The sequence below is a fragment of the Oncorhynchus tshawytscha genome, linkage group LG11 (genome assembly GCF_018296145.1).
Source record: "Oncorhynchus tshawytscha isolate Ot180627B linkage group LG11, Otsh_v2.0, whole genome shotgun sequence".
Classification (NCBI taxonomy): Eukaryota; Metazoa; Chordata; class Actinopteri; order Salmoniformes; family Salmonidae; genus Oncorhynchus; species Oncorhynchus tshawytscha.
In genome coordinates, this window is record NC_056439.1 from 25,316,699 (window position 1) to 25,332,695 (window position 15,997).

The window sequence follows — 15,997 nt, forward strand, 5'->3', positions numbered from 1 at the left end:
CAAGGCTGCGGGGCCCGGGGGTGTTCCAGGTAGCGTTCTCAGAGCATGTGAGAACAGCTGGCAGGCATATTCACTATAATTTTCAACCTCTCCTTGTCCCAGTCTGTAACCCCCACATGTTTTAAAATGACCACCATCATTCCTGTTCCCAAGTACTCTAAGGCTTCATGCCACAATGACTACTGCCTTGTAGCACTCACATTTGTGATCATGAAGTGCTTTGAGAGGCTGGTTATGCCACACCTCAACTCCATCATCCCAGACCCACTCCAATTTGCATACCGCCTCAACAGATCCATAGATGACTCAATCTCAATTTCACTCCACACTGCCCTCACCCAACCTAGATTAGAGGAATTCCTATGAACAGCATTTTCACATTGACTACAGCTTAGCGTTCAACACCATTGTCCCCTCCAAGCCCGTCACCAAGCTTAGGGCTTAGGGTCCTGTACTCCCTGTTCACCCCCGACTGCGTAACCACGCACAACTTCAACACACGTCATCAAGTTTGCTGACGACATGTCGGTGGTAGGCCTGATCCCTGGCGATGAGACAGCCTACAGGGAGGAGGTCAATGACCTGGCAGTGTGGTGCCGGAACAACAACCTCTCCCTCAACGTCAGTAAGACCAAGGAGCTTCTTGTTCCTCGGTGTCCAAATCACAAAGGACTTAAAATGGTACACACGCACACAGTTGTCAAGAAGTCGCGACAGCGCCTCTTCTCTCTCAGGAGGTTGAGAAGGTTTGGCATGGGCCCTCAAACTTTCAAAAAGTTCTACAGCTGTACCATTGAGAGCATCTTGACTGGCTGCATCACTGCTTGGTATGGTAATGGCACCGCCCTCGATCGCATGGTGCTACAGAGGGTGATGCGGACAACCCAGTACATCACAGGGGCCGAGCTCCCTGCCATCCAGGACCTCTATATCAGGCGTGTGAAAGGAAGGGCAGGAAATCGTTAAAGACTCCAGCTGCCCAAGCCATAAACTGTTCTCTCTGCTTCCAGTGCATCAAGTCTGACACCAACAGGATCCTGAACAGCTTATATCCCCAAGCCATAAGACTGCTATATAGCTAACAAAATGGCTACCAGGACTCTAAGAGTTGACCCTTGTATTTAATTTGATTTTTTTCCCACTTTCTCTATGCACACTCACATGGCCCAACACACTTGTGCGCGCTGTCACTTCAACACACACACAAAAACACTCACTCCATAATTTGCTTCCACACACATAATATGCACATACATTTAGACTGACTCTACACACACGCACACCCACTCACATGCATACAATCACCATATATGCCGCTGCTACTCTACATATTGTACACTACATGACCAAAAGTATGTGGACACCTGCTCGTTGAACATCTCATTCCAAAATCATGGGTATTAATATGGAGTTGGTCACCCCTTTCCTGCTATAACAGCAACCATTCTTCTGGGAAGGCTTTCCACTAGATGTTGGAACATTGCTGCGGGGATGCTTCCTTTCAGTCACGAGCATTAGTGAGGTTGGGCAACTAGGCCTGGCTCGAGGTCGGTGTTCCAATTTATCCCAAAGGTGTTAGATGGGATTGAAGTCGAGGCTCTGTGCAAGCCAGTCAACTTCTTCCACAACGATCTCGACAAACCATTTCTGTATGGACCTCGCTTTGTGCACTGGGGCATTGTCATGCTGAAACAGGAAAGGGCCTTCCCCAAACTGTTGCCATATAGTTGGAAGCACAGAATCGTCTAGAATGTCATTGTATGCTGTAGTGTTAAAATGTCCCTTCACTGGAACTAAGTGGGCTAGCCCGAACCATGAAAAACAACCCCAGACCATTATTCCTCCTCAACCTAACTTTACAGTTGGCACAATGCATTGGGGTAGATAGCGTTCTCCTGGCATCCGCCAAACCCAGATTCGTCAGACTGCCAGATGGTGAAGTGTGATTCATCACTCAAGGGAATGCGTTTCCACTGCTCCAGAGTCCAATGCGGCGAGCTTTACACCACTCCAGCCGATGCTTGGCATTGTGCATGGTGATCTTTGGTATGTGTGTGGCTGCGAGGCCATGGAAACCCATTTCATGAAGCTCCTGACGAACAGTTATTGTGCTGACGTTGTTTCCAGAGGCAGTTTGGAACTCGGTAGTGAGTGTTGCAACAGAAGACAGATGATTTTTATGCGCTTCTGTGAGCTTGTGTGGGCTACTACTTCGCTGCTGAGCCGTTATTGCTCCTAGACGTTTTCACTTCATAATAAAAGCACTTATAGTTGACCAGGGCAGCTCTAGCAGGGCAGACATTTGACGAACTGACTTGTTGGAATCCTATCACGGTGCCATGTTGAAAGTCACTGAGCACTTCAGTAAGGCCATTCTACTGCCAATGTTTGTCTATGGAGATTGCATGGCTGTATGCTCGATTTTATACACTTGTCAGCAATGGGTGTGGCTGAAATAGACGAATCCACTAATTGAAGCGGTGTGCACATACTTTTGAATATATAGTGTATTTCCTGATACCTAGTCACCTTACCCCTTTACATATTTACCTCTATCACTCCAGTATGCCTGCACATTGTAAATATGGTACTGGAACTGACTATTTGTATGTATAGTGAGTTCCAAAAGTATTGGGACAGTGACATATTTTTTGTTTTCTGGCTCTGTACTACAATAACAGGGTAGGTTAGCATTTTATATCATACCCTCAAGACATGCTAACCTCTCACCATTACAATAACAGGGGAGGTTAGCATTTTATATCATACCCTCAAGACATGCTAACCTCTCACCATTACAATAACAGGGGAGGTTAGCATTTTATATCATACCCTCAAGACATGCTAACCTCTCACCATTACAATAACAGGGGAGGTTAGCATTTTATATCATACCCTCAAGACATGCTAACCTCTCACCATTACAATAACAGGGGAGGTTAGCATTTTGGGGTGGTATGATATCTGTAACTTTCTCACTCCTCATTATTCACGATTTGTTCAGGATGATCTGTAACAATGCTAGCGTCCACATTAATGTAGAAGTGTTTAGAAACATTATATTCTTATTCATAATAAAAGTGACTCCATAATGACTACATCATTTACCATTCATTTTTATTGGGCACAAAATAGTCTGAAACGCAACCAAAACAAACAGCAAATGTGTAGAGTCACAAGTCATTGCATGTGATGAATATGGGACCAAACACTTAATTTTTTAATACACATATTAGTGAACACATTTGTAGTACCACATTGTTATTGATTACTGCATTGTTATTAGGTTTGGAGCTGTCAAGAAAGGCATTTCACTGTGCCTGTGACATTAAAACGTTCAACGTAATATGTGGTGCTGAATCCCTCTTCTTCTCCTGTCATTGAGAAAGTGCTGAGGCTGGGGTGACTGTATTAGCTAACGCTGCTGGTCTGGCCAGTCCGAGTCAGGACTTCGTACCTGCCCTGCCGTGGCACCCCAGTGGCACCCTACCCCGTTTTTAAAGCTTGACATAGGTAATCTAGTCATGCTTTGGAACAACATTGTTACTCGTGTGTATTTGAAAATGTACATGACATGGAGGGAAAATGTGTCTCTGAATTGAGGAAACTGACTGCAGGACCAGTCCTCGCAGCTTGACCTCGTATCCCCTGCAATGTGTTGTTTGGCCATGTGGTGGCGGTAGAGGTTCACTGTTGTGGTGAGAGGAGTCCTCCGCTCTCATGCAAACACACACACCATACATACCGCACACTCTCGCGCTCTCAATTTCTAATGCAGAGCACAGTGAATGTGTCAGCCAGGACTGCAGAGCTTTGATCAGAGTTCTGACAGACCAGCAGCGGTACGTTGGCTGTGAGCTGAGAGAAGAAGCACTGCCGTAGTGTGGAGCCTCAGCCTGTCCACCTCAATACAGCAGCCTAGTTTGCGCACACACACACACCTGTCCCCCTCTAAACATACACCAGCATACCCTAGGGTTTATACAGACCACCCAACGATGCAAGCCAAGCAGTCGCCCATACACCACATCATCGGAGTTCATTAGTCAGTTGTGTTACTTTGTCTGGACCAGCCATTTTGTTTGTCCAATGGGGGTTAATGGGAAGACTTTAGTGCTGTAAAATTTTTATGAGCGTCCTAATCGAGAGGAGTGGAGGGGAGGAGGGGCTCAGGCCGGGCCTGTTTAGAGTAACACAGGAGCCCATTAGGCTGTTAAAGTGCCACAGTGGTATGAATAAGTTATGTGTGGCACGGCAGCAGAGCGAGCAGAGCCCCACAACGACAAGAGGATCCACAGTCTTTAACCCACCCACCCGCACCACCACAAGGGTATATCTTTATAAGGCAAAGACAGGCCTGGCTGCTGACGCCCCTCTGCTGCTGTCTTTCTGTCTGTCTCTCTCTCACTCTCTCTCGCTCTCCCTTGCCAGAGTGGGTGATCAAGCATTTTCATCTTTCCATCTCTCTGTCTCTGCCGGCTCTCCTGTTTTATCTACGTATACCTCTCTCTCCATCTCTCGCCCTCCATCTCCCTCTCTGCCTCCATTTATCGCTCTCTCAACACACAGCCGTATTCATGTTCCAGTCATGTCCTCTAATGAGAAGACGTCTGCACCTCTATGGTACTGGAGGTTTCAGGGTGTGTAAAGCAATCATGGGGAGTTGATGGATGAACCGTTTGGCTTGTATTGTTTGGACCCTGTTAGTGAATGGCTCTATTTGAGCGCCACACAGTTGCCGTAGTCTTGTGTAATTCCAGAGACGAGAGCTATTTATAATTAATTCGTTATTAAGGCTATCATCTATTATTAATGTTTGTTTTAAAAGGGGGCTTCGGAAACTGCAGCTTGGATTTCATAACAATGAGGTGTGTGTAGCCACAATGGAAGTGTTGCTTTCCTCCATATTATCTCATTACATACAGAATGGTCTGGTGATTGACAGAGACACGGCCCAATCTACCCAGAGGTCAGACAGGGATACTCTTCCCGTACCAAAGAGTATTCTTTTAGGGCCCCAATTTATTTATTTTCCTTACCACGTGAGTATACAAATAAAACTCAGGCTACAACAAAGCCCCAGTTTTTTGTTTCCTTGCAGGTTACAAAATCAGGGAAACCACGAGAGAAAATAGTGAGAGCCTTAATTTGTGAAACCAAGACAAGCAGCAGCCAGAAGTAGAAGATTATTGTTGTCCCAATGTCCTCTAGAAGAAAGGAAGGGGACTGCTATAAAATAAATCTGTCTCAGGTATCTCCTTCAGTCCTTGGCTGATGTGAGGTGTCCTTTACTCAGATCCCATACACTGGCTCCTGGAAGCCCCAGCCAGCCCCAGGGCCAGACAGAGCAGGACGGTGAGACACTTCCATTGCTCCTAGAGGCCCCAGACAGAGCAGAGCAACGAGACACTTCCATTGCCACCTAACCCTGAGTTTCTGGTTGCTCCTCCAGACGTCTGTCAGGCTAGTGCGTTGTCCTCTGAGCGTGTGATAAAACATTCAGGGGCTCTCTGCTGGCTGTCTGGGAGCCTTGATCACCTACTGATTCATATTGCAGCAGGGGCCCAGCCCAGGTGTGTCACTTTTTCCGTGGCTGAGGACGGGCTTGAAGTAGCCAGAGAGGAGAGATGAGTGTACACTACGCACACACACAAGTGCACACAAGTACACACACACTAAAGCTTCAGCATGAACTTTAACCCTTGGTAGGCTGCATTGTGGCCACAATGTGTGTACAGTATACATCATAATGAACTTCCTCTCTCTAGGTCTGTGTCTAGAGAAAGTCCCGGCTGCGTCTCCGTCCCTGTCCAATCGTAACGTGGACAAAGACCAAGAAGTGATTACCTGCTATGAGAAGTCTGGAGACATCGCCCTGCTCTACCTACAGGAAGTAGAGAAGGTAACCTAGCAACCGGCTGACATTGGCTTTACTTCTGGATGTGTTGACAGGAGGGAGAAGCTGGAGATGCTCTAATAATTTTGACCAAACCAAATCATTTTTAGGGGATCTAGGCTAATACTAACAAAATAACCAACCCTCTTTTAAAATTACAGTTAAGTTGCAATACAAAAATCCAAGACCAGCCACCAGCAACTTAATTAGTGGGGCGGCAGGTAGCCTAATGGTTAGAGCACTAGACTAGTAACTTGAAGGTTGCAAGGTCAAATCCCCGAGCTGACAAGGTGAAAATCTGTCATTCTTCCCCTGAACAAGGCAGTTAACCCAGTGTTCCTAGGCCGTCATTGTAAATAAGAATGTATTCTTAACTGACTTGCCTAGTTAAATAAAGGTCAAATAAAAAATGTATGTTCTCGAATAGTTTTTGTTTGACCTTTTTAATGAATAGCTATCCATTCTTGGTGTCCTCAATAAGCTGATTGGACATGGCTGTAATTAATTAATTCATTGATTGGATTTATATTGGGCTTTTTCAGTCCTCAAAGCGGCAACAATTTTGTGCCAGAACGCTCACCACACATCCACTAATGTTTGGGAGTTGGATCTGCCTGTGTACTATTGCAGTAGGCCTATACTCCATCTGTAGTGCTGGTGTCTGTAGTATTAGTACCGTAGTGGTGGAAGGGGACCAGGGCCATCAGGCAGGCAGGTCCTGGAGCTGTTCCAGTCTCCAGCAGCATCGACAGACTGCCCCATGGTTTGATGATCTTGTTTTCTGACCTTGGCTGCTGTTTTAATCAGCAACTTTTTTTCTCCACTCTGATTTTGTTCTGCCAACACGTTTTTCCCCTACAGTTGTTTTTCTGTCTTTCTGGGTGCTGTTTTTTAAAATATATATATTTATTTTTTTAATTTAGGGGGTGGCTTTAATATTAATATTAGCTTTAATATTACAGATTTGTGCTTCCATCAATGTAATTGTCTGCATCATTTCCAGTCCCCCGTATATGGGAAATGAAGCAGACAATGCTCTGTTTCTCTGTCTCTCTTTCTCGCTCTTGCTCTTCCCCCCCCTCCATATTCTGGCTTGTCACAGATAAAATAGTTTGTCACATTTTGCGGAGTCATCACTTGCCATTGACTACAATGCATTATGAAAATGTGTCTAAAGCTTGGTGAAAACGCTCCAAAACAATCCCAAACAAACTCCTATTACATCAGAATCCCATTCTGAATGATGTCTCTGCACTCAATTTTAGAAATGTTTTTCCACTGTGCCATAAATCCATGTATGAATGATGCTGTTTACAAAAACAAGATGCAAATATGGATTTATGGGACAGCGGAATTTCTTTCTAAACATTGAGTGCCAAGACATTCAGAATGGGATTCTTAATGGCAAGTGATGACTCAACAAAATGTGACAACTGATTTTTTTTCTCTAACAATATATTTAAAAAACATGATGGCCTGTGTCCTTAGTTGACTCATTTGGCCCATTTTGGGCTCATGGTGTCATTTTAGTGACCAAGCCTCTGGATAGAGCTGTGTTGTTGCTCCAAAATGTCATAACTGTATCGGCTATTTGAATTCAATATTGAAACTCTAATCTAGTGGCATCGATTCACTCCCCCAAATAGACCCCCTCCCTCTGCCTCCCTGTAACTGAACCAGCAGCTGATTCCATACAGCATGCAGAGAGACACTGGTACAACACCCAGGAGATTAATAGGGCAACAGGCCCTAGATAAACACCTGGCTGTAGTGCTATCTATCACTCCTCCTCATCTCCGCAGAACCAGGCTAGTGCCGCTTTGTTCTGCTCTGTTCTGTTCTACTCTCTTCTTTTGGCTTACATAAGGCCAGGCTGTTCTAAGCGCTCTGCCTCTCTCTGCTTTTCTCTCTGTCCTGTCTGTCCTGTCTGTCTCTCTCTCTCTCTCTCTCTGTGTATCTTTCTCTCTGTGTGTCTCTCTCTCTCTGTGTATCTTTCTCTCTGTGTGTCTCTCTCTCTTTCTCTCTGTCTCTCGCTCTCTCTCTCGCTCTCTCAAGGTACTGTGAGGACACTAGCTACCTGCTGCTGGATGAAATGATTTCATCTGTTTGACAGACAGGGATGAGAGAAGAGTTGGAACACAATGGGGCCCGTCTGGTTGGACTGATGGAGAGAAAATAGGGAGAGGACAGGGATAGGAGGGGGAGGAGAGGGATGGTGAGAAGAGAGGAGCAGCCAAGGTTCTTCAATCTGCCCACTCTCCTCTCCTCTTCTCTCTTTCCTTCTAGTCCTATTATTACCTCATGTTGTCTTGGTTGTGTTTTCTTATCTCTCTGATTGGAGCGTTGCAGGCTGATTTTTATGTATTGTGTATACAGTGTGATAATCTATTGTTGATGCCCAGTGTGAACACTAGGCTGACTTTGTTCTCTGCGTCTTCAAGCGTTCACAGCAGACTGTTCCTAGACCAGTGTGTTGCCTGTGCTGTGTGTTCTCAGGTCTGTTTTGTGTGTTTCAGGCCCTCAGTGCGGGGATGCAGAACCGCAGTCCAAAGCCAGGCCCAGTGGCACAGGAACAGGAGCTGGGATACTTCCTGGAGACTGGACTTCAGAGGGCACATGTCATCCACTTCAAAAACGGGTAGGAGAGAGCGCGTGTTGTGTCTGAGAGAGACAGTGGGCGTGTTTGTGGGCATGTGTGTGGAATACACCTACACTGACATCTAGGCTGGTAATAATAATCATCACTAACCCACTGTGTGTGTTGCTGCTCCACTGTCACTCTTCCCTCTCTGCTCCACACTCTTTCATCCAATCCAAGGGTCCATTTGTCTCAGGACAGATGGTAGGTATTCCTCCACTCCTCTCTGCCCCTCAGCCCCCATAGAGATGAATGCCCTTGTAGTACCATAGAGACTCAGGTTGACTTGCAGCTCAAAGCCAAAATGCTAAGCCTCAAGCCTGTCTGAAGAAGAGTGATTGGACTCAGCAGGCTCAATGGCTTGAACATGGGATTTGAGACAGGGTCCATAGCTGCTGTGGTTTGATCTAGTTAGCCATAGTTTGGTACCTGCCGGTTAGCTTCCCTGTAGGTTAGAGCAGTAGTGTGTGTGTGACTATCTAGATCTTATGATATGAAAGTAATGCTCCTAGGGTGTGGTGGTAAAGTTTTGTGTGTGCATGTGCTGGCTGGGCGTGCGTGTGCTGGCTGGGCGTGCGCGTGCTGGCTGGGCGTGCGCGTGCTGGCTGGGCGTGCGCGTGCTGGCTGGGCGTGCGCGTGCTGGCTGGGCGTGCGCGTGCTGGCTGGCTGGGCGTGCGCGTGCTGGCTGGCTGGGCGTGCGCGTGCTGGCTGGCTGGGCGTGCGCGCGCTGGCTGGCTGGGCGTGCGCGTGCTGGCTGGCTGGGCGTGCGCGTGCTGGCTGGCTGGGCGTGCGCGTGCTGGCTGGCTGGGCGTGCGCGTGCTGGCTGGGCGTGCGCGTGCTGGCTGGGCGTGCGCGTGCTGGCTGGGCGTGCGCGTGCTGCTGGCTGGGCGTGCGCGTGCTGGCTGGGCGTGCGCGTGCTGGCTGGGCGTGCGCGTGCTGGCTGGCTGGGCGTGCTGGCTGTGCTGGCTGGCTGGGCGTGCGCGTGTGCTGGCTGGGCGTGCGCGTGCTGGCTGGCTGGGCGTGCGCGTGCTGGCTGGGCGTGCGCGTGCTGGCTGGGCGTGCGCGTGCTGGCTGGGCGTGCGCGTGCTGGCTGGCTGCGCGTGCTGGCTGGGCGTGCGTGTGCTGGCTGTGCGTGCTGGCTGGCTGTGCGTGTGCTGGCTGTGCGTGTGCTGGCTGGCGTGTGCTGGCTGTGCGTGTGCTGGCTGTGCGTGTGCTGGCTGTGCGTGTGCTGGCTGTGCGTGTGCTGGCTGTGCGTGTGCTGGCTGTGCGTGTGCTGGCTGTGCGTGTGCTGGCTGTGCGTGTGCTGGCTGTGCGTGTGCTGGCTGTGCGTGTGCTGGCTGTGCGTGTGCTGGCTGTGCGTGTGCTGGCTGTGCGTGTGCTGGCTGTGCGTGTGCTGGCTGTGCGTGTGCTGGCTGTGCGTGTGCTGGCTGTGTGCTGTGCGTGTGCTGGCTGTGTGTGTGTGTGCTGGCTGTGTGTGTGCTGGCTGTGCGTGTGCTGGCTGTGTGTGTGCTGGCTGTGCGTGTGCTGGCTGTGCTGGCTGTGCGCGTGCTGGCTGTGCGTGTGCTGGCTGTGCGTGTGCTGGCTGAGTGTGTGCGTGCTGGCTGCGTGCTGGCTGAGTGTGTGTGTGCGCGCGCGTGCTGGCTGAGTGTGTGTGTGCGCGCGCGTGCTGGCTGAGTGTGTGTGTGTGCGCGCTGGCTGTGTGCGCGCTGGCTGTGTGCGCGCTGGCTGTGTGCGCGCTGGCTGTGTGCGCGCTGGCTGTGTGCGCGCTGGCTGAGTGCGCGCTGGCTGAGTGCGCGCTGGCTGAGTGCGCGCTGGCTGAGTGCGCGCTGGCTGAGTGCGCGCTGGCTGAGTGCGCGCTGGCTGAGTGCGTGCTGGCTGAGTGTGTGTGTGTGTGTGTGTGTGAGTGCGCGTGCTGGCTGAGTGTGTGGCTGCGTGCTGGCTGAGTGTGCGCTGGCTGAGTGCGCGCTGGCTGAGTGCGCGCTGGCTGAGTGCGCGCTGGCTGAGTGCGCGCTGGCTGAGTGCGCGCTGGCTGAGTGCGCGCTGGCTGAGTGCGCGCTGGCTGAGTGCGCGCTGGCTGAGTGCGCGCTGGCTGTGCGCGCTGGCTGAGTGGCTGGCTGAGCGCGCTGGCTGAGTGCGCGCTGGCTGAGTGCGCGCTGGCTGAGTGCGCGCTGGCTGAGTGCGCGCTGGCTGAGTGCGCGCTGGCTGAGTGCGCGCTGGCTGAGTGCGCGCTGGCTGAGTGCGCGCTGGCTGAGTGCGCGCTGGCTGAGTGCGCGCTGGCTGAGTGCGCGCTGGCTGAGTGCGCGCTGGCTGAGTGCGCGCTGGCTGAGTGCGCGCTGGCTGAGTGCGCGCTGGCTGAGTGTGTGTGCTGGCTGTGCGCGGGTCTGCTGGCTTTGTTTCAATCAGACCTGAAGGTGGATGATGACCTCTTCCTTTTCGTAGCCCCGCCCCCATACTGGCGACATGACCTCCACTATCCCAGCATGCTTAGAGCTCAATGGCCAAGAGCCTATAGGGCTCTGGTTGAAAGTAATGCACTTTAAAGAGATAATTGTGCAATTTAGTATGCACACCATTATCAACCCTTTTTGAATCGCTCTTTTTGCTATTGCCAATTCCCATACATTAATTATTTATCTCTCATGGAAGTTATGCAGAACTTGATCTTCTCAATTTAATACAGCTACATATTAAATCCACCATTAGTCTCCTCAAGCATCCATTTGGACTGGTTGGTTCTCCTGGGAGGACCCATCCTTACCACAGTCTGCCTGGGAAACACTGGCTGTGTCCCAAAGGGCACATTATACCCGCTATAGTGCACTACTTTTGATGAGGGCCCATAGGGCTCTGGTCCAAATTTAGTGCACTACTGTAAATAGGGAATAGGGTGCCATTTGGTACACAGACACTGTTCTAGAGCAAGGTCGATTTTTCCCAAGGAAAATAGAGAGAACTGTTTCCCACTTCAAAGCACGAGAGAAGAGATAAAAAGAAAAGGCTGCTGCTGAAGCTAATAGTTAATAGATGATGCAACACAGTGTCTCTTTCATGTTGAAAGCTACATATCTTCACCTACACTCAGCCTCCCCCTCCACACAGCTCTCTCCCTCGCTCACTCTCACTAATGAAACAACATGGGACACACACACTGGTATAGTGGTATAAAGACATATATACACTACATAAAAACACCCTACATACAAATCTCTCACACAGTCCACACACAGTTCCCACATTATTTCAAGTGGGAAGGTGCTTTTCCTATCCTCGAGAATGCCAACGCTAAAAAGGAAACGTCTTCAGTAAATAGCCAGCTGCGTACATGGCTAATGTGTAGGCTGGGAGTAGCGGTAATTTTCTGTGGCTAAAGGTGTCTGCTAAGCTCATGAATAATGCAGCAGCGTTGCTGCCTGTGAATCTCGTGCTGCTCTCTCTGCTCGTAGATTTTGTCAGATCGAAATAGTAAAAGACATCTTCCAGTATGTGTTGTAGTTCATGAGGACGCGGCATTTGGGACTGGGCATGGACCAAGCCAATTCTTCAAACTATGCCTTTTTAATAATATGCCTTTATTGAAGTGTCATGTTAAATAGAACAGATTGTCTTGTTGTTAAATCTGATGCATCTTGTCCTTGGTCAGGGAGTGATTTCTGATTTCCAACAGGGAAAGGTTTGATTGGTTGGATAAGAGTTTGTCTAGCGTACAAATGAACCAACTGGATGGATGCAAGGGGTGAGTCCCAGATGGTACCCTATATAGTGAAGAGGCCTGTGGGCCCTGGTCAAAATTAGTGCACTACATGGGGAATCGGTTGCTATTTGGGATGAATACTTGGTCTGTGCTTCCTCACTTCTTATTATCAAATCAAGCCACACACACATTCCTTCCTGCCTATCTCCTTACTGTCAGTGCTACATTGATTTGAGTTGATTTATGAAAATGAGGCCTGACAGCAAATACGCATTAAGCCTGTGATGATGCCCTCATTTGCAAACTCATATGCACCACCACGTTACACACAACACACACACAAGCCACCAATGATTCTGATGTACTCCCATGTAATGAACAGCTGGGCCAAGCTGACCAATGAAAGACTGCAAAACCTACCCACCACATTAACACACACTATAAGAAATGGCCTAGTTTACTCATGACACACACACACACACACACACACACACACAAAGGCGATCGACCAAAGCTAGCTTAGCGGCTGTACATGACCCCTTCAGCTTCAGAAGTGTACATTGGGGTTCTAGTGTGAGCGGTGGTCAAGCTATTGGTTAGCTCTACAGAGATGTGACCGTCAGTAAGTGATGCTGACACTTTGCTCTCTCTTTCCCAGCATCACCCCCTGTTCATCACACATTTAGATGGAGCTATTTATTCATCATTTTTCTGCTTCTATGTGCGTTTCCTCCTCCATAGCCTGGGGCTGTATACCGTTTTCTGCCCCTCCTCTCTTCTCTTTGGTCATTGGGACAGGGAGATAGGGGAGGAGAGGAGCCGCTTGGAGCTGGGCCGCTCTCTCGTCTGGTGTTACCGGGCAGTTTAGCACTCTGATCTGAACCCTAGTCAGCAGCTCTCCAATGTTAGTGTGACTCATCAACAACACAACAAATGCTCACGGGCACATAAGATACTTTCTTGTGTTACGCACATAAACACCATCCCATGATAGTGTGATGCAGTCAGAGAATGCATGTGAAAGGTGTGTGTGTGTGTTGTCAGTTCAGCGGGTGAGTGTTAGCTGAGTAGGTGTGTCAGTATTGCTGTGTGTCTGATCCATAGAGCAGTGTTGAGCTAGGGTATTGACACCTACCATCAACTGACTCCCTCAGCTCAGTGACACACACACGCTGATGTGGGCATATTCACAGTATTTATAGGAAATCTTTAGATTTATTTTATTTTTATTGCTTGTTTGTACAGGTCTATAATTCTGAGAACAGAGATTTTCTCAGAATAATCTATTTTCTGCTTCCTATCTGATAGGGGTACAATATGTATCCACTCGATCACCACTATATAGCATCTATCTACTATCACCACTATAAACTCAGCAAAAAAAGAAACTGTCAACTGCGTTTATTTTCAGCATACTTAAATATTTGTACGAACATAACAAGATTCAACAACAGACATAAACTGAACAAGTTCCACAGACACGTGACTAACAGAAATGGAATCATGTGTCCCTTACCAAAGGGGGGTCAAAAGTAACAGTCAGTATCTGGTGTGGCCACCAGCTGCATTAAGTACTGCAGTGAATCTCCTCCTCATGGACTGTACCAGATTTGCCAGTTCTTGCTGTGAGATGTTACCCCACTCTCCCACCAAGGCACCTGCAAGTTCCCAGACATTTCTTGGGGGAATGGCCCTAGCCCTCACCGTCCGATCCAACAGGTCCCAGGCGTGCTCAATAGGATTGAGATCCGGGCTCTTTGCTGGCCATGGCAGAACACTGACATTCCTGTCTTGCAGGAAATCACACACAGAACGAGCAGTATGGCTGGTGGCATTGTCATGCTGGAGGGTCATGTCAAGATGAGCCTGCAGGAAGGGTACCACATGAGGGAGGAGGATGTCTTCCCTGTAACGCACAGAATGGAGATTACCTGCAATGACAACAAGCTCAGTCCGATGATGTTGTGACACACCGCCCCAGACCATGATGGAACCTCCACCTCCAAATCGATCCCCTCCAGAGTATAGGCCTCGGTGTAACGCTCATTCCTTCAACGATAAACGCAAATCCGACCATCACTCATGGTGAGACAAAACCATGACTCGTCAGTGAAGAGCCCTTTTTGCCAGTCCTGTCTGGTCCAGCGATGGTGGGTTTGTGCCCATAGGTGACGTTGTTGCCGGTGATGTCTGGTGAGGACCTGCCTTACAACAGGCCTACAAGCCCTCAGTCCAGCCTCTCTCAGCCTATTGCGGACATTCTGAGCACTGATGGAGGGATTGTGCGTTCCTGGTGTAACTCGGAGAGTTGTTGTTGCCATACTGTACCTGTCCCGCAGGTGTGATGTTCGCATGTACTGATCCTGTGCGGGTGTTGTTACATGTGGTCTGCCATTGCGAGGACGATCAGATGTCCGTCCTGACTCCCTGTAGTGCTGTATTAGGCGTCTCGCAGTACGGACATTGCAATTTATTGCACTGGTCACATCTGCAGTCCTCATGCCTCCCTCCAGCATGCCTAAGGCACATTCGCGCAGATGAGCAGGGACCCTGGGCATTTTTCTTTTGGTGTCTTTCAGAGTCAGTAGAAAGGCCTCTTTAGTGTCCGAACGACCGTTCCACAGGTTCATGTTCATTAATTGTTTATGGTTTAGTGTTGAAACCCTTTACAATGAAGATCTGTGACGTTATTTGGATTTTTACGAATTATCTTTGAAAGACAGGGTCCTGAAAAGGGGATGTTTCTTTTTTTGCAGAGTTTACTATCACCACTGTATAGCATCTGTGTCTACTATCGCCACTGTATAGCATCTGTGTCTACTATCGCCACTGTATAGCATCTGTGTCTACTATCGCCACTGTATAGCATCTGTGCATCTACTATCGCCACTGTATAGCATCTGTGTCTACTATCGCCACTGTATAGCATCTGTGTCTAGCATCTGTGTCTATCGCCACTGTATAGCATCTGTGTCTACTATCGCCACTGTATAGCCACTGTATAGCATCTGTGTCTACTATCGCCACTGTATAGCATCTGTGTCTACTATCGCCACTGTATAGCATCTGTGTCTACTATCGCCACTGTATAGCATCTGTGTCTACTATCGCCACTGTGTAGCATCTGTGTCTACTATCGCCACTGTGTAGCTTCTGTGTCTACTATCGCCACTGTGTAGCTTCTGTGTCTACCATCGCCTCTGTGTCTACCATCGCCACTGTGTAGCTTCTGTGTCTACCATCGCCACTGTGTAGCATCTGTGTCTGCCATCGCCACTATACAGTACCAGTCAAAAGTTTGGACACACCTACTTATTCAAGGTTTAACTTTTTTTTAAATTATTTTATACATTGTAGAACAATAGTGAAGACATCAAAACTATGAAATAACACATGGGATCATGTAACCAAAAAAGTGTTAAAAAAATCAAAATACATTTTGGATTCTTCAAAGTAGCCACCCTTTGCCTTGATGACAGTTTTGCACACTCTTGGCATTCTCTCAACCAGCTTCATGAGGAATATTTTTCTAATGATCTTGAAGGACTTCCCACATATGCTGAGCACTTTTCCTTCACTCTGCGGTCCAACTCATCCCATATCATCTCAATTGGGTTGAGGTCGGGTGATTTTCGAGGCCAGGTCATCTGATGCATCACTCTCCTTGGTCAAATGGCCCTTACACAGCCTGGAGGTGTGTTGGGTTATTGTCCTGTTGAAAAACAAAGGATAGTCCCACTAAGCACAAACCAGATATTATGGTGTATTGCTG

The 15,997-nt window shown here is 48.6% G+C and overlaps 1 protein-coding gene across 2 annotated transcripts in view; it reads left to right on the forward strand.

Annotated features, from left to right (window-relative positions):
• Window positions 1–15,997, forward strand: part of LOC112244960 (tetratricopeptide repeat protein 7B) — a 62,637-nt gene that overhangs the window by 8,459 nt on the left and 38,181 nt on the right. For both annotated transcript variants that reach the window (XM_024412865.2, XM_024412866.2), the window contains exons 4-5: window positions 5,769–5,902; window positions 8,413–8,534. In XM_024412865.2, the coding sequence (XP_024268633.1) occupies window positions 5,769–5,902; window positions 8,413–8,534 (256 nt within the window). The remainder of the gene's footprint in view (window positions 1–5,768; window positions 5,903–8,412; window positions 8,535–15,997) is intronic.